At 39.3% G+C, this 19812-nt stretch overlaps 1 protein-coding gene across 3 annotated transcripts; it reads right to left on the reverse strand.

The window, feature by feature from the left end:
• Positions 1–1801: 1801 nt before the first annotated feature.
• On the reverse strand, positions 1802–12895 carry METTL22 (methyltransferase 22, Kin17 lysine). Of its 3 annotated transcripts, XM_075718434.1 has the most exons (11): positions 12874–12895; positions 11039–11389; positions 8163–8513; positions 7747–7787; positions 7517–7661; positions 6970–7041; positions 6301–6354; positions 4995–5075; positions 3892–3994; positions 2925–3093; positions 1802–2194 (listed from the first exon to the last, which is right to left on the reverse strand). In XM_075718434.1, exons 2-11 carry the CDS (start codon positions 11259–11261, stop codon positions 2159–2161), a joined length of 1275 nt encoding a protein of 424 aa, XP_075574549.1. In that variant the 5' UTR covers positions 11262–11389; positions 12874–12895; the 3' UTR covers positions 1802–2158. The 3 variants fall into 3 exon arrangements, 2 of the variants coding, with proteins under 2 accessions (XP_075574549.1, XP_009488925.2); XM_009490650.2 differs by lacking the exon at positions 12874–12895 and having other exon boundaries at positions 11039–12496; XR_012831490.1 differs by lacking the exons at positions 1802–2194; positions 12874–12895 and adding an exon at positions 3264–3351 and having other exon boundaries at positions 3053–3093; positions 11039–12496.
• Positions 12896–19812: the final 6917 nt, after the last annotated feature.

Genomic DNA, 19812 nt, shown 5'->3' on the forward strand with positions numbered 1-19812 from the left:
TTATCATTTTAGGTACTAACTTGATTCCCAATCATAATCTGTATGCTCAAGACTAAACAATTCTGTACTTTTAATCATCTTAATTAACAATGAACTGCTAAAGGTGTAAATTTGCATGATGAGTTCTGAGAACAACTACCATGCATGACATATTTAAAGTATGATTAAAGTCAAAATTGAGAAGGTGGCATCTGTACTTAATATCCTTAAGTAGCAGCAGACAATTCTCTGGCAATACAGGCTATATTAGCTCTCATTAACACTGCAAAGCTAAGGCATTGTGAGACCTTGTGATTCTTGTGTTCTTAGAATTGTTGCCTGGTTTTGACTATTCCTTATCATCAGTAATAAGGGTCATATCCAAATTTGCAATCTGGCCTTTAGATCTCAGTCACTGAACCCCCAAAGCTATTGTTTCATTTCAATAGAAAGATTTAACTTTATTTCTTTAGGAGGAAATTTTACTTCAGCTTGCTTCCCAAGCAGCCATGATGTTTGTATTTACTCAACCAAAGATACAAGCATAAAAATCTTTTTCAGATGTTAATTTAAGCAAGCTGTGGTAAAATGGCTGAATTCTACATTTAAAAGATCTACAGTTATCCCTCTAACCGGGTCAGTTTCTGTTGATAATTCCAAAAACCTTCAGAAGTCCTGTAAATAAAAATCTTCTCTAACTGCACACGCTATTTCACATCAGTTCCATTTTTAATTTCTTGCTACAGCCTTCAAAAAATTACTACTCAAATAAGCAGTTACATTCAAAACCAGTTGTTTTCAGTGACTCTACTGAAGTTAATAATATTACAAAACAAACAAACAAAAGAACACTAATTTTGGAATCTTTGGACTAAAATACAGTTTTGTATCTCTGAAGTTCAAATGACTGTTCTGAGAGAGAAGTTCTGTATTAATCTAGACAGATATATGCTAACGTAATTTTTACTTTTACTATACTCACAGGAAAAGGCCATCATCATCTAATAACCTTGCATGTCATTAAAGAACACAAAAAATGTATCTTCATACACATACTCAGGTTATGAAATAACTGACCTAAAACAGTTGAACTAAACCAAATGTAAAACAGACTTTCAAGAAGTCAGCCAGATGCTTCTAATGTAACATATGCACACTCCCACGAGTCACAGGCCAGAACAGCTTCATCACCGATACTCTCATAATGCTAAAGAATCCAGCAGGCACAAGAATTTTCATGACAGTGTACATGTGGCAAGTGACAAACATAACAGTACACAGAAAATTTATAAAAAGCACAAACAGGTTTTTGGTTTCGTTAATAACACAGGAGAGATTTGATCAATATCCTGTACTTCAATCCAAAAGCTAAGATACTAAAGGCCCCATTTGTATGGCAAGACATTTTTGGTCACCTCCTTCTCCCCAGCCTCACACGTATACATTGAGGGTAGAATTCCAAACATTTAAAAAGCGGTAGCATATCATTTCATATGGTACCTTCCCACCCTCAACCTGGCAAGGACAGAATAGCTTAAAATTCCAGCAGGACAATGTAGCTCCAAGACATCTGTGGAGTATTTTTACAGGCTCAAACAAAATGCATCTTGTTTCCCCTCAGTTCAGACAGTAGTCCTAAACTAGAGCGATTTAGACAGGACAAAGTGAAAATAATGGACTAAGTTTCATAAACAGATTGCTTAAAGAGAAGTCCATGAAAGAAAAACAGGTCTTGCTCAGAACACTGTTTCACAAATGTCCATAAATATGAATAATGTGAAACTAGGATGAGACCAAGAACAGTGTCTACGTTCAGAAGAGGAAAATGCATGACATCTGCAAACCAGCCACATGGAAAAGGTTAAAATACCTCTTTGTCAGACTCCAAAACCTAAGTCATCAATCCCGAAGAGCAAGCCACTGTGTCACTGCCACTGTTTGGCATCCAGCACGTACTCTGAAGATCAACATTAAACAGTTTTGTAAAAGAAACATCAAAGAAACCATGTCCAAAGTGCCAAAATCAAAACTTAACTGAAGTAAACCAAATCTGCATAGCAATACTTTCTGAGAACACAGTTCCACCAGGAAAATGCTTTTCTTGGGATGAAAATCCATTTTTAATAAAACATCAAAAAAACCTTTATCCTTAAAGATCTTCTTTTTTCTCACATCCCTGTCATGTTAGCTGTTCAGCAACAATCTTCCACAATTCCTGTAGGAGTGGAAAAAAATATGTACAGCTATTTTCTCAGATCAGTAGGTTGCAATTATGAAAAAGTTCAACATGCCCACCTGAAGACAAATTTTAAGACACACCCTATACCTCCATCTACAGATCGTATCCATCTGTGGGTAGATACTAAATCCATCTATATAATCTCCTAGAACAACCACCAAATTATCTTTGAGACAGAGCAATAGATTTCTTCATTCTTGTATCATAATTTTTTAAAATAAAGAATTAGTATCATTCAAATAATTTATTTTAAAATCATTTTATTGGTGTGCATGACCTTCTGCAGTATTTTGACCAATAATCTTGCTCTTTTTCTTAGCCTGTGTTGACAAAAGCTTTCAATAATGCTAGTAAAAATACAACTGAAAAAATACTGAATTTACTGAGGAATCAAGGTCTCACAAATGTATGTCTTATACAAACACACACATGCTTCTCTATTGGACAATGAAGATGAAAAACAGAGCACTGCACTTCTGTAATTTCATGAAGTAACTGTGGCCCCTGTAATCTTACTACACGTACATACTGCAGAAGAGACAGCAATAGTATGCTGACTACAGGAACATAATTTCTTGGTAACAGATTTGCAATCCAGTACAAGATTTGCAAGGTCTCTAAAAAGATCTGTTAGATCACATTGTTCTAGAAGCTAGTAAGCTATTAGCTACCCTGCATAATGTTTATTTTAATGAATGCCACTTACCAACTGCTCAATTCGTTCATAAATGAGAAACTGGCAGAAATCAAGCTTAATGGGCTCCACAGTATATTTCATTTTTTTATCTTGGAGGTTTTCCAAATCATTCAGAGTATTTCTAAAGTGACTGTAGGCTTCACATGTAACATCCATATGTCTTAAAGTGAAGTTCAGCCTAGCAAGAGAATATTTAATTTAAAATGTCTCTCCTATACTGGCATCTTAAATAGCTATGTAACTTTCCTCAGCTAATGGAAAATGTAGGCCTTCTCAGTGTAATTAACTAACTTCGATAGCCAAAAAAAGTAACCCCCCCACTATTTCTGAAAAGCGGACAAGACTTACGTTAGCATCAATACACCAATAACTCCTGGATGAATCTTTCCATTGATTTTAAGGCACTTTGCCACAACAGAATCATTGGCTTGGCTTCCTGGACAAACAGTTGGCAACAAATCATATGAACAGCTATTGCTTACATAACTCCAGAGATTTAAGAAAAGCCTATTTATATATTAGTTTTTAAATGGACTATAACACACGACTACTTAAAAACATTCAACGATTCCCTGAATGAAAACACAAGAGACATTGTTACAGAGGTACTCAAGCTGGGAAACATACACCCTAATTCTAAGCCCCTTCATTCCACTCTGTGACCTCAAAAATATATAGCAAATGTTGTCAGGCATTATAGAATACATCAGTCTAGCCACCTATTATAGAGGTTATCTGCTGCGAGACAAAGGTAGGACAACAAAAGCCGAACTCTTGTGGAAGTCAAATTCTGAACTAATAAAAATTAAGCACGTATAAAAACAAATGCTTGTTCTGAGCATATACTGCAGCCTGTGATCAACTAATACAATGAAAATTGGAAGCCGACCTTTAATCAGATCAGATGTTTCTTCCAAATAAAGAAAGCACGTAAAGTTTTTAGTGCTTTATATTTTAAGTTCTTGGCAATACTTACCTCTTTTCTAATGCTAGGTAAACCGTGCAAGAATTTCTCAAGTTGTGTGTGATTCTGTACAGCGTTCTGAACAGGGCATCTGTCAGGTCATCATCATAGAACACTAAAAAAAAAAAGATTAAGAGTATAAAATATGTATGTTTAAGTGTATTATCTACTTATGTCTCAGGTATGAAATAACAACAGGCCTTAGTTTGATCATTCTAATCAAACAAATCACTATTTTAACTAAATCCCAAAGTATATTTTTAATGGCAACAACTGACCCTGTAATAGTCTCCACTGCTGCTATTTATGTCAGGCTTTCTTTAAGATTTCTCTCATATCAATGGGAATCACTTCTGTCAGACAACTTACAAAACTTTAACAAGATTTCTCACAGCCTGGAAATACCCTACTGCAAAGCTAAAAGACAGGATATCACAATGTATAGGGCCTCATTTCTTACAAAAATACAAAAAAGGCAGTAACTAATATACATTATAACCATATCTCCTTGGAAAGCAGTCTTGCAACACCTTTCAGTATCATAACTAAAACAATCCTCTTTTATTTATATATCAAAAAAATGGTTTTCCTATACAGATAAGCTAGTCTGTCATTTTTCAGTCTTTCACTTAAGCAAGAAAAAGAGCAGAAAAAACCAGAGATATCCAAAGGCATAGACTCTATGGGCAAGTGCAGCATCTGAAACTGGTTTTCACATTATAGAATATATTAGCCTAATCACCTATTTATCATTATTTGCACAGAGGTTATCTGATGCAAGACAAAGGTAGGACAACAAAACTCTTCTGAAAGTCAAATTTGTCACTTAACTTGTGATTCTGTTCTTTGAGTAATTTATTTAGTCACAAATAATTACCACACCAAATGAAAGAAAAAGCTAGTAGTTTTCAACATGTGCTCTCCTATTGCTAATTCAGAATGTGAATACAACTGTTTTTTAAAAAAGATACAGGCAGGAACACTTAAGGCAGAGCTTTGACAAATTAGGCAAGGATCTGACCTATTAAATTTTAAAAGCAAACTAGGTATGTTTAAATTATTACTCACAATGCTCAAGTGTTTGATTTAAAAGCTTACTGTTTATATTTTCCTACCATCAGCTGCCATTATCACAGTACAGTGGTCATGCAAATCAGCAATCTCTTCTTCAGACCAGCTATAAGGAGCTTCAGGATCTGTAACAAAGAATATGGTTTTGGTGCACTGGATTAAATGTCTCAAATGATTGATAGCTGGAAAAAAGAAAATTCTTAAGTCCCGTGGTCATCTGCTACTCCATAAACGGAGCACTCCACTGAAGGTAAGTCAAAACCTCCCTCTATTTGTTCTCTGAAGTTCCGTGCAGTCCTTTGCTTTCTCTGCATTATGCCCAATCCTCCCAAGGCTGACTGGCAAGAGTAAGTTTTCTTTGAGTTTAGAACCAATTACTACTGTAGTGAGATTATGGATTTAACTAGATTAAAATAAATACTGCTTTAAATAAAAAAAACAAATGCATCTTTATGTAAGTTTTGATTAAGCTTCCTACTTCATCACACTTTTTAAAATTTAGACTTTGTTAAAATACAGAAACTTTCTCTGAAAGCCTAAAAAACATAAAGCCTTTTCAACAGACAGTATCAAATATTTTTATTAACCAGAATTTTCTGAGGTCCAGGAAAGGCTTTTGAATGCATAAAGCATGTTTCCGCTTGCTTAAATAGTTGTTTTACTTTTTAGAAGCATTACATCAAATCCAACTGATGATATAAAAATCTATAAAGTAGGCTTCATATAACCAAGTGCTACAATTTTTTGTTGACCTTGCAACCACTAGAAAGTTTTAGTGATCTGCTTTACTATCATTAATTGCACTTCAAATGTACCTCAAGTTAGTTGCCTTTATTCTGCTAAAAGCAGCAGAATACATTCCCTTGGCAAATATTTATAATATAACACATTCACCACTACCTTTGGAACAGGTGTTTATACATCTTCAAATCATCACCTACCTTCCCCACCACCTTTTATAGTTTTGTATTCATGCAGTCATAAGCCACACAATACCTTCACATCAGAATCTGGATTACAGTAACTCAAATCCACGTCATCGTGCCTGGATTCCATTATCACCACATAACAGACACATTGTGTTTGCATCTCTGGATTTTGACTTAAGTAAAGAACAGCCACCACTTGTTTATTCTCAACCTGTCAGTAAACTCTTCCTTACTCATTCACATGGCAATGATGCACTCAAAGACAATCGTGTACTTTCAACTATTTTTCCAGAGGCGTGTGTGCTGGAAGACTTACTTCATAAACAATGGGATGAGCACTTCTTGATGGCTCTGAAAGGAAAAAAACAAAACAAAACAAAACACCAAACCCGATCTGAAAGGACTCATTATAAACACCCACCAGTGCAGAATTCATCTTTCAGCCAGTCCAGTTCTTTTACTTTAACTTCCCCTCCTGTGAGTGAAGAAAGACCACATCAGTCACAGATAGTCTTTCAGACAGTACCTAAGCAAAAGCAGAGTCAAAGTCTGTATTGAAACAAGTGATGAAGCTATATTATCAGGACATATGAAACAAGTAAAGTTGAACATCAAATCATTTACTGTACAAAACCAGTTACCCGCTCACAAGAGAACAGAATAAACTTAAGGGTCAGACAGACAACCTATGTTCTCTTTTACATGTCTCCCTTGCAAAATACTTCTCCTTTCCAGAGGTCTACCTCTGTCTTTTGCACTCTATTTACGTGACCCTTGGCACTTGGATATCTGTGATCCTCCCAAGTAACTCAGTGAAACTCACACAATGACTGTGTAGGAACTACAGCTGGTCTTAACTGCTGACCAGAGAAAGACTAAGTATAAGAGTAAGCTCTTCTCAGAAGGAAGCTGTCTCATTATGGACCACATAGAGATATCTTGCATCTTTCTTTTTAAATGAGTCACTTTTAACCAAGACAAAAAATTAATTTTACTTGTGAATATGCTAGGTAGTCAATGACTGCACTGTTTAATCCCAAAGCAGCTCATATATAGGTAACTGCACAAACACTGACTGTATGGCACTTACTTCCTGGCTCCATCAGGTGTTTGTTTAACGTAACATTTTGCTCACACATGGTCAGAAGATCTTCACCAACATCTGGAAAAAAGCAATAATGATATTCAAAATAAGAGTATTTTGCATGGGCCATGCATGCCCCTGACCTCTCAGACTAGTACTCCAAGTTTCTCTCAAGCTGATGAGATTAAGGAAAATTCAGAGCAATTCTATCCACTGGTGATTGCTTCCCTAGTATCTTTCTTGCTTTTGTCTTTCAGTACTAAGCTCTGAGCCACCCCTGAAGAAAGAATTTAGACCCCTATACTACCTATTTTAATTTATGCACACTATCTTGAGTACACAGCAATGCATTTTGCTTTTAAACTCTTGTGCTTAATAGTACTACTTTTTCATCTGTTGAGAAAGTTCTTGTTATTTTTCAATAAACAACAAAACTTTATACGCATTAATAAAAAATTAACTAAAACTGAAGAGCTGAGGATGACAATCCCAGGATGAAAGCAATGCTTTGTGAAGTTTCATGAAAATATTTAACTGAAAATAACTGCCTTACCTGTGCAATAAACTCTCTTGGCAACTGTTCCCATAATAATGCTTGTAATTCCAGTGCCACTTCCAAGCTCTAGCACTGAGCAACACCTGAACATGTCCCGTTTAAATAGAATGTAATCAGCAAGAAGAAAGGCGGCACGCCAGACCTGTGGATAAGAGCAGCAGTTAAAACTAAGTAAATTCCAAAGCACAATCCATGAACAGCAAGATACTACAAGGCAGAATACATACTTGTTTACCAACATCTTCTAAGGGGGTTGCCATTGTATGTTCTGTGAAAATGAAAGTAGAGTAGAAATAATTATCTCAAAATGTTGTCCATAGTGGCAAATTTGAAAATCAAGTCATGCTTCCCTTTTAAATATAGAACTAAATACTCTTCATTCTATATAATAATGCTAGATAATGCTGAAAACCCCACTGTAACTAAGGATCACCGAGTTTCCTGTGGTATACTATTGCCCAAATCACTTCTGGAAAAAAATGGCAAATTTTTAAGATATTTACAATATCACAGTATTATGTTTGTTTTATTACCTCCTTTCACTCAACAAGTGCTGTTCCATTTCTAAAGAAAACCTATTTTTCTTTTGTTTTACACAAACGTATTTATTCCATTTCTCCTTGACTGTAAGCCTACTGTTTACCTATTTTAACAACATCACTGCAAGGGCATTCTTGTTCTTCATCTTCAAAAGCATCTTCTTTCCCTTTCATAAGAATTACAGGATACACTATATCCCTCAAAAGATCCTCCGCTTCTAAATCAGAGGCACTGTGAGGTCTTCTGACCACTTCCAAGTCTCCGTCATCGTCTAGCAGAGCTTCTACGCCTTCACTATTTAATCCTCTTTCTTTTTTTAGATTATTCCTGTCCTTGTCACACAGTTCATCTCCACTTCTGTACTGGTGTTCTCTTTCTGTTGTAGCTCCTCTCACATGTTTCTCAGATGCTGAATCTTCTGTGTTCCAAAGGATTTTGAAATATGACAGGAATACTATAAGGACACACACAGCAGGGGGGGGAAGTTAGACACCAGGTAAGAACAGAATCTATGCACAACTTCTACATGCATGAAATTTTTGTATGCATTTCACATATTAAAAATCTAGAGGACAAAAAATCATACAGATAACTTGAAATATAGTTCAATTTGCTATGAAGAAATATTTCTGTTACTAAGTTCTGTCAGTAGAAATAAATGAATCACTTTCACAGTCTACTGGCTGACTCAGCATCTACTCAGTCACAACACACACTTCCATCTGATTTAGTAACACTTATTTTAACAATTGGCAGAAGGGATTGTTTCTTACACCCTCCAAAAGATCTTCTGTTGAGACAAGCTCAAACCAAGTTGAAAGAAGAATTAATACAGGTTAGAATTTGTTTATTTCAGTTAAGATTTAATTCCTATAAGAAACAAACATGTTCTAGTAAAAAGCAAGTAGTTCTTTTTATTGTTTTAAAAGTCTTTAGGAATTCAGGCAACTTCAAGCCTTGAAATAAGCTTAGTATGACAGAGTGCAAATAAGCTCACAGGAGACAGCTTGCTGAAGCTGGACATGCTGACACTTTTTTTTTTTCCTTAAAGTCTTCAAACTGAATCTTTGACAAGATTAAATGAATACGACCACTGTTCTCAATAAACCAGTTAATTAAAAACCTTTTGCAACCATCATCCAGTGACATCAGCATCTATTAAAAATCTTAAGTTATCCAAACATGGACCTTGCAATTTTAATTACAGGAATCTGTATTGTCTGAATAAAACACATGAGGAACAACAAACATTTGTCCTTCCATCTACAGTTGTTCCCAACTCTACAGCAGTGCTTACACACTGTGCTTGACTAAACAGGCCAGTCATGGAATGCAAAATCATGGAATTCGATTCAGCTACTCTGGTATGAAATCAGTTTTTGTAGACATCTTAGGCTGGGTACTATTGTTCCAAAATCACACACAGTGTGTTGAGACTTGCGAAAAAGATAACCAAGAATACAACTAGTGAAAGATTCCAGCAAGATTCTAAGAATGCCTTAGAATTATGTTCATTCACACCAAAGGGGAAGAGATAAAGTGCGTACCACCATTGCTTTCAACAATTCCACAATTTATGGAGTCCTATTCCAGTTTCTTTAGAAAGCAAGATATTCAAAGTTGGTCTACTGTAACCTGAGAGAAGTCCTTCTCCAGAAAGACCATTTTCAGCTAGATCTAATAAAATCCTAATTGCCTATCCTAGCATGAGAAATTTTTTAAGTCTTCCACTGTCTGCCTGACAACATGATTAAACTGATTTGAGTATTTAACAAATTAAAGGACGCCATCAATGAATGAAATGCTTTTGTTCTCCAAGTCCACTCTGATCCTCTGCACAGTGTTTCAAAAGGTGTAAGATAAAACTGACCCAAAGCAGCAGAGACTAAACCCCCAAGAGGTTCCCTAAAGCCCAGCAAAGTGATGGTGGTAAACTGTCGTTGTATTTGTTACAGGAAAAGCTGTCATAATACAATCCAATTCTCGTCTTAATAAATAAAGGAATTTCCCAGACCAAGTACATTCAGAGTAGGTAGCACATGCTGTCATTTCATTCTGTTGAAAGGTTCTTTGCATCAAGCAAAATTACAGCAAACAAATGTTGAACAGCATGAAGACAGACCACAACATTAATTACCTGGTACTGACCTGATCAGGGTCAAAATTATTACCCACTTCTTTGTCAAGCCTACTTTTATAATTTTTTACATTGTCATATGCTAGAATAGCTGAAAAAGTTTTTCTTTTTATGTCACAACTGGGTTTGAAAAAACAATTAACACTTCTGTCACAGCAGAAGCAGTACTTTTCTACAGAATGTTTTACCAGCAGCTTCAAGGTCAGTTTCCCTGACAACTTTATAGAAACCTACAAGCTGGCAATCAGAGGCATTTGACAATTAATTTCCACTACAGCCTTGACTTTTCAAATTATCTGTCAGTCAAAACCATTGCTCTTCTGAGCTTTCTTGTTGCCAATTTTTTTAAAACAAACAAGAAAAACCCAAAGCTGTTAGGCTCCTCTGGAATAGATGGTAAATCAAAATTAATTACTGATAATTTTTATTTTAAACTTAAGTTACACTATTTAAAACCCCTGGCTTCTCAACTTTTCTTTGTATGCAACTTTTTAACATGATTCACAGACTGCTATATTGAGATTATAGCTAAATGAACAAATAAACAAATAAAATCAAATCTGCAAGCAAGTTCATTTGGTTACTTCTCAGAAACTAATTTAAGATTTATTTTTTAAGATAGGCTGCCTACAAATTCTACATTAACAGTTTTCATTTCTGTAGTTAATTTCATGAGGATGATCCAGCTAGCCCTCCTCCTAACAACTGAGTAGGAAGTGATTCTGCTTCTAACTGGAATAAAATATGTAAAGATTAATATCAACCATTCAAAGGAGGATTCAGACATTACAAAGATATGAATACAGTTAAAATATAGCTCCATCAGTCTAAACATACATTACCTGGTTGTCCAACTGCATTCAATCGTACCATGAGATGTCTTTTGTTTGGATAGTGTAAGTGAACATCAGAAAGTACAGTGTCACTTTTAAATGTGGCGTTATCCATCTCCTCCTCTGTTACATCTACCATGATGTGCTGGTGAGAGGAACATCTACAGTACCCAAATAGTCCACTATGAAGAGCTGTCACAAAGTGACATGATACTCTTCTATTAACTGACATCAAATAACAGTTTTGCTCAGCAAGATAACCTCATGGCATAGTTTCTGAGAAGACCTCAGGCAATATGTGACCATGCAAGCTCCACCATGCTCCAATAAGACAGCAAGTTGCGCATCAGGATATTCAACCTAAAACCAAACACAGACAGCTTTGAGTGGCATCCTGGTACTGTTTGAACATTGCCCCAGCAATATTTTAGAAGACAAAAATCAGATTACACTGTCCAATAAAATGCTCCAATGCTCTCTTTTACAACGCTCCAAAGACTCATCAAAGACATAATTGCCAGTAGTTCACTGGCAGACTTGGCGTATTTTAGGAAGAGCTACTAATTAGCATGTGTTAAAAACACCCCCACTGAAAAAAACAGATGTTATAGTGCACACAGAGGCTTACAATACTAAGTCAAGGTCTTCAAAGGAACACAAGGCTTTGTGTGCACAACTTCACCATTTTAAGAGATCTTGTTCTTCATAGGAATGTCTGAGTTTTCCCAGAAATAGACACAATTACCAAATGTATTATCATAGGTCAATCCCCCAAATTTTGTAAAAGGAGTATCTGCCCTTCCTGAAGAAAATTCAGCTCCTTTTATATGCCTCCACTAATCGGGCAGTTAATGTCTCCTGTCTTTGGTGCTCTTTATTCTTCCCCAGAAAAGAAGATATGAACACCTGAAATCATCCTCATTACCTAATGTCCAAGGCTAAGTTGTCTCTCTGTCCTAAGGTACAAACAAATGAATTACATCTTATGAACAGAAAAATAAAGAGAACAGTTATTTCCCTATGTTCCACAGAACTTGAAATTTTGTGAAGGGTGAAACAATGACAAACCATAGATCTGAAAGCAAAATCTGTGTTGTTAAAAACTGAGATGACAAGCTTCGATCACACATAACCCTTATGTAAAAACCGGTGATGCCATTTCCTACGTTGCCACTAACATACTGGAAGATCAAGCTAAATTTTCTATTATCTGATTGTGCTTGAACAAGATTGTAAATATATAGGCATATAGGCTTGAAACGCTTCAAGTTATACAGGCAGCCTTCATAACTTTAGTTACCAAGTTCTATTAACTTGTGCAAAACCCAATCCAGCCTCCAAACCTGCCCTTTGCCACCAGAAATCAGTGCACGAGCTACGCCCCCGCTTGCTGCAAAGCAACGAAACGCAGTTTCGCCACCACCTGCGGAGGCGACAAGCCAAGGCAGCGCCATCAGGGAAACGCCCGGCGCCGTTTCGCGGCCAGGGCAGAGCCCGCAGCCTCGAGTTTCGGCCTGCCCGGCGCAGCGCCCGCAGCCAAAGCCTACTGTTCCCGAGCAGCCTCCGCCTCCTGCTCGGGAAGCGCCAGCGCAGCCCGCAGGCAGGCCCCCGGCCGTGCCAACACCGGCGGGTTTCCAAACGAAGCCGCCCGCCTCTTCCTTCTACCCGGGGCCGGCCGGCCGCGGCCCCTCAGCCGCTCCAGGCCGGGAGGACCGAGCCGCGGGGCCGAAGGAGCGGCTCCGCAGGGAAGGGGTGGCTGCGGAGAGCGGAGCAGGTGGGCACGAAGGCGCCGAGACGAGCGCGTCCCCTCAGCGGGCCCGGCGGAGCGACGCCGCCGCTCCCACCTGCCGCCGCGGCGCGCCTCTCGCCGCCATTTCGGGGGCGGCGGCTCCTTCCGGCGCGCAGCAGCTGACGCCACGGCCGCGCCTCCCGCCGCCATTTCGGGGGCGGTGGCTCCTTCCGGCGCGCAGCAGCTGACGCCACGGCCGCGCCTCCCGCCGCCATTTCGGGAGCGGCGGCTCCTTCCGGCGCGCAGCTGACGCCGTGGCCGCGCCCCGCTCCCCGGCAGCCCCTGCGCTGGGCGGGCCGAGGGGCGGGCGGCGGGCCCCGTGCCGCCGGGGTCGCGCTACTCGCCGTGGGGGTGCCCGCCGTGGCTGGCGCCGCAGGCCGCTGCGCTGGGCAGCTCCTCCTGCTGAAGCCACCGCAAGGCCCGGGTGCGCCTGCGTGCACCTGGTCTCTGCCCTGCTCGCTGCCGTGAGCCGCTGCTCGCTGCCGCCTTTCCCGGGGCGGAGCGGGAGCAGCGACCGTCCCCTTATGCTGCACCTGGCGCCGGGGGGTTTACCCCGGGCTTATCGAGGTTCTTCTTTATTGAAGAATTACCCAGCACCAAACCCCAGGTAGAAATCTGTCTGGGGAGTCAGTAAAAGCAAACACCAGCAGGTAAGTTCAGTCTTGGCACCGAAGCATGCACAGCAGTTGCCCAGAGTTTGAACCCACGTTTGTTACCCTCACTCTTAACGTTACTTGGTTTCAGCGTGACTTAAACTGTCTCAGTTCGTAGGTAATTCCATGCAAAACCTCCAAACAGCTTCAAAACAAAAACTGAAAAAAACCCTATATACAGGCAAGCGGGCATTTCGTCCTTAGCCCAAATAATGCCAGAACTCTACTACCACCGTGAGATTAGATGAAGCAATAGCACTACCTGCTCGCTCACTCTGGGGCTAGGGGCGTTAGCTGCTTAATTCTGCAGAGTTTTTAACTAGGTATCGTGATCCCGGTAAAATAAACAGAAGACTGAGTTAGGTGTTGAGCAGCAACACCATACCAGAGTACTTTGGGAAATTTTAATAATAGAAATTTATCGAACTTGCAGAGGTAGGCAACAGCTGACTAGCAGATTTTAGCATCTACATCTTGGATCTTGGTGCCTTAGGTAGTCATTGCACAGCTGAGCTCATCTGCAGCCGAGAGCTGGCTGCTGATCTGGCACCGAATGCGGGGCCGTGTAGGCCAGCCGTGCTGTCGGAGGCCGCAGGTGGTGTGCGGGCACAGTACACCACAGCAGCTGGACTCGCTGCGGCTGACCATAGCTCTGCAATCTGGTCGCTGTGCAAAATCATAGACAGAGATATGCTCCAGACTCCTATCTGTATTCTAGTTAAATTCCTCTGCAAGTCTGCAAGGGCTGTTGATGGTGTTCGTATCTTCCAGCGGGAGGATCCAGTTCAAAAGCGGGCATTTACATATTAATTGCTTGTTATATGAAACTAATGTCAGCTGCTACAGATGATCCTTGTATTTGTCTTGACTGTATGCTTGTGGGGAAGGAAGAATTAAAGAATTAATGCTGGTAAAAAACCTTGGAATGTAATGCATAGTCTGTATTTATTTCTAGATGTCTGTTTCTCATCATCTGCATCCTTCTATAAAGGCTAAGAATTATTAGGAGAATGAAGTAATCTTTCCTATTTTTATAGTCTAGAGTATTGAGTGGTAATGAAATGGAAAACACAGCAAGCCATTCAGATTTCTCATTGGAGTTTCTGTGGGGAATTCTATTGGATGAACATCTGACAAAAATGCTTTGGAGATTTGTTTTCATTTTATCTGGCTCCTGTGAAAGAGCAGAATATTATTTTACTTCCTGTGGTGATATGCTGCCGCATAAATTATTACTGCAGTCTCTCTCTGCTGCCATATTCCCCACTGCTATAAAGTGCTTGCAACATGCAGACAAAGCAGATTATATTTGTCACAAAATCTTACCAGTCTGCAACAAGAGACACTTACTGGTATGCAGACTAAGTATTACTAGAGGAGTAGCTAAAAAGCTAGGCGTTTCGCTATGCTGCACCGAATCTTTTAAACACAAGGGCACATTATATGAGAAATGGAGCTGCTGTCATTTCTTTTCTAAAAATGCAGTTACCTTGTTTCACATACATATAATCATTAGGCAAAGCAGGAACATCTTGTGGCTGCAGAAGGTCTTAAAGGAGCCAGTATGGCTGCAGACATTATAATGTGGGTGATAACTTAAAGATAGCTGTTTAGGGACAATCTAGCTCTGGAGATGCAGTTTCTGTACTACACACCACAGGGCAAGTTCCTGAGACCTGCCTATTTTTTGAAGACTTTAGGATGCACCTCAGTTACATTTCCTATCTTCCTCACAGCCATGTGAGTTAGGAAGAAAGCAACCCAAGAGTATCGCTTAGTCACATCACACCAGGAATTAGGGGACTTATGTTTCCCACATGATTTTTGCCCAGTCCTTTCATGGCCCAAAGGATATTGCTAGGACAATTCCTTACAGAGTGCCTTCTAAAATACCAGCACTGCTGCAGGAGGCTCAGAGGAGAAGAAAACTACACAGACAACCCTGAAAAATATGTATCACAGGGAAAATCTGATTCCTTTGGAACAGATAAGAGAACAGAGCTGATTCTAAGAAGACGGGAGTAACCAGATGAATTAATACACCACCACGTGTTTGATCCTGTACTGTGCAGTAGTACATCCCTGATAGCTCATGATATCTCTCCAGTATGTACCGTACTGTCTTTTCGCTTGTCTTCTTTTTTTCTCATTATATGTCTACCAGACAGAAGCATATTCTGTGCTTTCATTAGGTCAGTAAAAACAAAAAATAAACCAAAAAACAAACTGAAGGCTTTCAGGAACAAAAAAATGTATCAGCCCTCATCATTTCAATCCTACTGTACTGGAGCTGTTGAAAGGAGATAGCTGAACTAGTTTTCACTTCATCTTGTTTACTGGTATGCTGGTATGCAAAGTACTTGAGACAAGTTCCTTAAGCCACCAAGCAGCATGGAAAAATGTCAGGCAACACAGCGAATAAATGGACTGTTGGTCTAGATGCTAAATCAGTGAAGAATTTTGCTCTGCTCTCCAAGCATGTATGGCACCTCAGTGTTGGTCACCAGGCTGAAAATTCCTAATTAACTGCTTGAAGTTGAAAAGTGCATGAGAGGAATAACTGAAAAATAATTAAAAAGGGCAACTGCAGCTGTCAGCTTTTTTGTCTCCACATTTTCTGAATATCCATTGGTCCTTCCCAGGGGAAGCTAAGAATCATACTAACTCACCAGCAAGAAAACTGAATTACAAAGCACTAAAATTAGCAGCACAGAGCTAAAATCCACAGTGACTGCTTTTTCGTTAACTGTTTTGTCGTTGTTTATCGGATACATACACACTCTTTAACTATAGCATTTTCCTCCTTGGGCTTATTCAGAACAATAATTTGCATGCCTTTGACATCACCCCATCATGACTTCTCACATCCAACACAAACTGATTCGCGCAGAAATTTTTCTGAGAGAGGCATGTATGTAATGTTTCAGGTGGTTCTTAGAACAATGTCAACCCAGTGACTATGATTGCAAACACCAAAAAAATCTCTCTTTAGCCAGAGGAAAAGGAGCAAAATTAAAGTAAATTAAAAGCCCTCCTTCACTCCCAAGTGCATCAAATCCACAAAATACAAAAGCCACTCTGATTCTTCAGCAGCAATCAGGGATCATCAACTGTCTTTTAAATCAGTATCTCTACACTCGATTAGAGTGAAGAAGTGCAGAAAAGTATTTTATATTTACGTGCTCTATACCAAATGCTCTCTTAAAATTTTAGCAAAGACTTTACATTGATCAGTGCTCCAGAAAGCAAAAGAAAGTTCCATCCATCCATTCTGCTCAGCACTACTTTTCATTGCTTTTTGAAGCGTGTCATTCTAACAAGGCAGTGAATCAGCCTCAGGCATTTCTCGGCCTTAGACCTGTAGTGTATGAAAAAGAGGAAGGTAAAGACTCTAATTTACCTCACATACCAGACAGCTTTACAGAGGTTTAACTGCTTGTTTTAAATGATGAATTGGGCCAATTTCATCCATTGACTGAGTCCCAAGAAATCTATGATAGAGATAAACTGGACCTATTCAAGACAGAGTAATAATTAGATAATACAGCGGTTTATTACAGGCTGTTCACATCATCATCGGGGGTCATTTCATCTCAATTTAGATTCTCATTAGACCTGCTTCTCTCTGCCATCCTGTACTTCTCACCTCCCTCTCATTGCATCTCCTCTGTATTTGCTTGCACATACCATGGCAGACATCCTCTCAACTAGCTGAACTTGCCAAAAAATGCTACTGTTCCCGTTGCTTAATACAATCCACCATCTTGTCTACTGGTATTAAGACTGTAAGAGTGTCCTGTAATCCATTTGAAGCAAAGTCATACAGATGAAGTCACCTTTATCATCTGCTTCAAGTGGGCACTATTTCACTTACTCTGTAACAAATCAGAACTGTGCAATGGAAATGAGACACTTAGTAAACTAAGCACTCTAGCATCACCATTGACCTTGATACTATGAAAAGTTTTTGTATCACATCCACCTCATTCCTTTCTTCCCTCATGTGTTTTAGAGGCAGGCTGTTAATATAACCTTTGTTCACAGTTTGAGGATTCAGATCAGGCTATTCTCTAGGACACCTATAATTCTCATCCATATACTAAGCACTTGGGGCCTTATTATCTTAAAAAAATGCCTGGATAATTAATGTCTGGATAACGCCTAAGAAGGAAGGTTTCAGTGTTGCTACATGCCTGTTTTTCTCCGCTACATACGCACCACTAGATCCTGTGGAAGAAACAAGAGATTGCAGCCTTTCAGAGACCAAATGGATGTTCTCAGCTGGCAATCACATAGGTTGGACAAACAGCAACTAAAAGACACACGTAGGGAACTTCCTGTGTGGGTAAGAATGGAGAACAGAGCCCAGCTGAGTGTCAGAGCTGGTGGGGAGACACACTTGGGGACCTAGAAAAGGCTGTGCAAAGTGTTGCAATGCAGGAGGCCACTTCAAGACTGCATGGCAAGGCAAAAGGTGCAGGCCCACCCTTTGAAAGTTTTAGTGGGCAAGATGGAAAATAAAAGTCCCGTATTTTAACATGGTTTCTTTATTTTAAAAGCTGGTTTGCTCTGGTTTTTTTTTTGTTTTTTTTTTCTTGGTAGGTCTTAGAGACCAAAGGTAATGCATCCTGCAAGTCATGGTGCTGAGACACTAAGGGGGAATTTCTCTCAAGCTCTTTTTTCCCACATACTTCTTCAGCAGTCAAAAATCTTTCTGTTCTGGGTGGATTGGTTCCTCCCTGTTGTCCCTGCACTGCCTTTGTGTCATGCCCTCTTTTCCCTAGTCTTCCTGAACAGTATTTGTCCCTGTCAGGCCTGTCACTTTCAGTGTTTGAGCTTATCAGCATCTGTTCTACCTGCTCAATACAGTCTTATTAGCTATACATCTTCTTCTGCTTGACACGCTACATATATACTTGCTTGACTAAGATTAAGTAAGGCAAACTTACTTTTTTACTTTGTGTTTCCTACAGCAATTTCCAGTAAATCAAATTACGCTTCTCATAGATTTATGCAGTTCTTTGTATGTAGCCATGTCAGAATTCAAACCAGTGCTCCGTAAATCCATTTCCAGAGTGCAAACTTTCAAGAGAAGAAAAATGAGACCAGCTGTTGCTTTTTATTTTAAATACTCATTTCTTTTTTTGTCTGGCATCTTTCCTGTGTATTTGAGGGATGTGAGGCAAAGGCTATTTTTGGGAGGGTGTGTTTAAATACAATATTTGAGCTGGGATGCCCCATGGTGAAATGCAGTGCCATTATCACTGGGCATTGCCAAGTGGGTGACTTGGTGGCCTTATTACTAACTGAGAAAAGTGACATATAAGAACAGCATTGATCTTTGGGTGTTTTACAGTGATGGAGATCAAGCCCAGAAGAAAATGTTAGGAAATCTTATATTCAATACAACGACGAGATCATTTTCACATGTCATTAGGTAGGGTTAGAAGTAGAATGCCTAAACCAGGAGCTTTTCTCTCACATACTTGAGTTATCACTTTGTATGTTCAAAGCACTGGATTAACTGTCTTGCATACTTTACAGCTACCAGTTCCCTAGTCAAAGAAAAGCTAGACTAAAAAATAGAATTTTTTTTTTTGCCTCTAGACAAGAACTTTTAAAAGGATGAGATGTGACTAATCTCTTTAATTGAATGTTTTGTACTGCCTTTCAAGCAGAAAAGTATTTGGAAAATCTTAACTACAAAGCTTATCTGAACTAGCCTCTTGAGATCCTTCTTCAGTCCAGTTTTTGTTCATGGTATCACCAAGCATGAGCATGGATAGTCAAAGCTTTCCCACACTCTATATACTCACATAGTGAAAATAGGAAAACTTGGGACTTACAGTTCAGCCCAGTCCAAAGGAGGAAGCCTAAGTATCATGTGACAAAATACAGGAACACACAAATACATTAAGAAAGAATGCCAAAAGAGCTTATTCAGCATGTTTTGAACCTTCCTTATATGCTTTTCTTGTAGCTTGTATGAAAGCTAAATCCTCTAAAGACAACAAAGTACTAAGTTTTTGTACACATAGTCAAAGCAACTGCCTGAGACCCTATAGGGCGCACCATAATTTGATGTTCTTACCTGATCCCGTATGGAGTTTACAGGACTTACTGGCTTATTTTTCCTTTTTTGCACCAAAACACAATCCTATATTGTATGCAGCAGCAGTAACTTATTACACACCATAGTTTTGCCAGACAATCTTAAAGCCCAGAATGGCTCTGCCAGAAATTTGCCTATATCCAATGTACATGCCATAGTAACATCAACAGGACTTTTTCTTTGGGAGACCACCATGATGTAAACTAACATGGCATAATACTAAAGAAGA

This window comes from Pelecanus crispus, chromosome 11 (assembly GCF_030463565.1).
Source record: "Pelecanus crispus isolate bPelCri1 chromosome 11, bPelCri1.pri, whole genome shotgun sequence".
Lineage (NCBI taxonomy): Eukaryota > Metazoa > Chordata > Aves > Pelecaniformes > Pelecanidae > Pelecanus > Pelecanus crispus.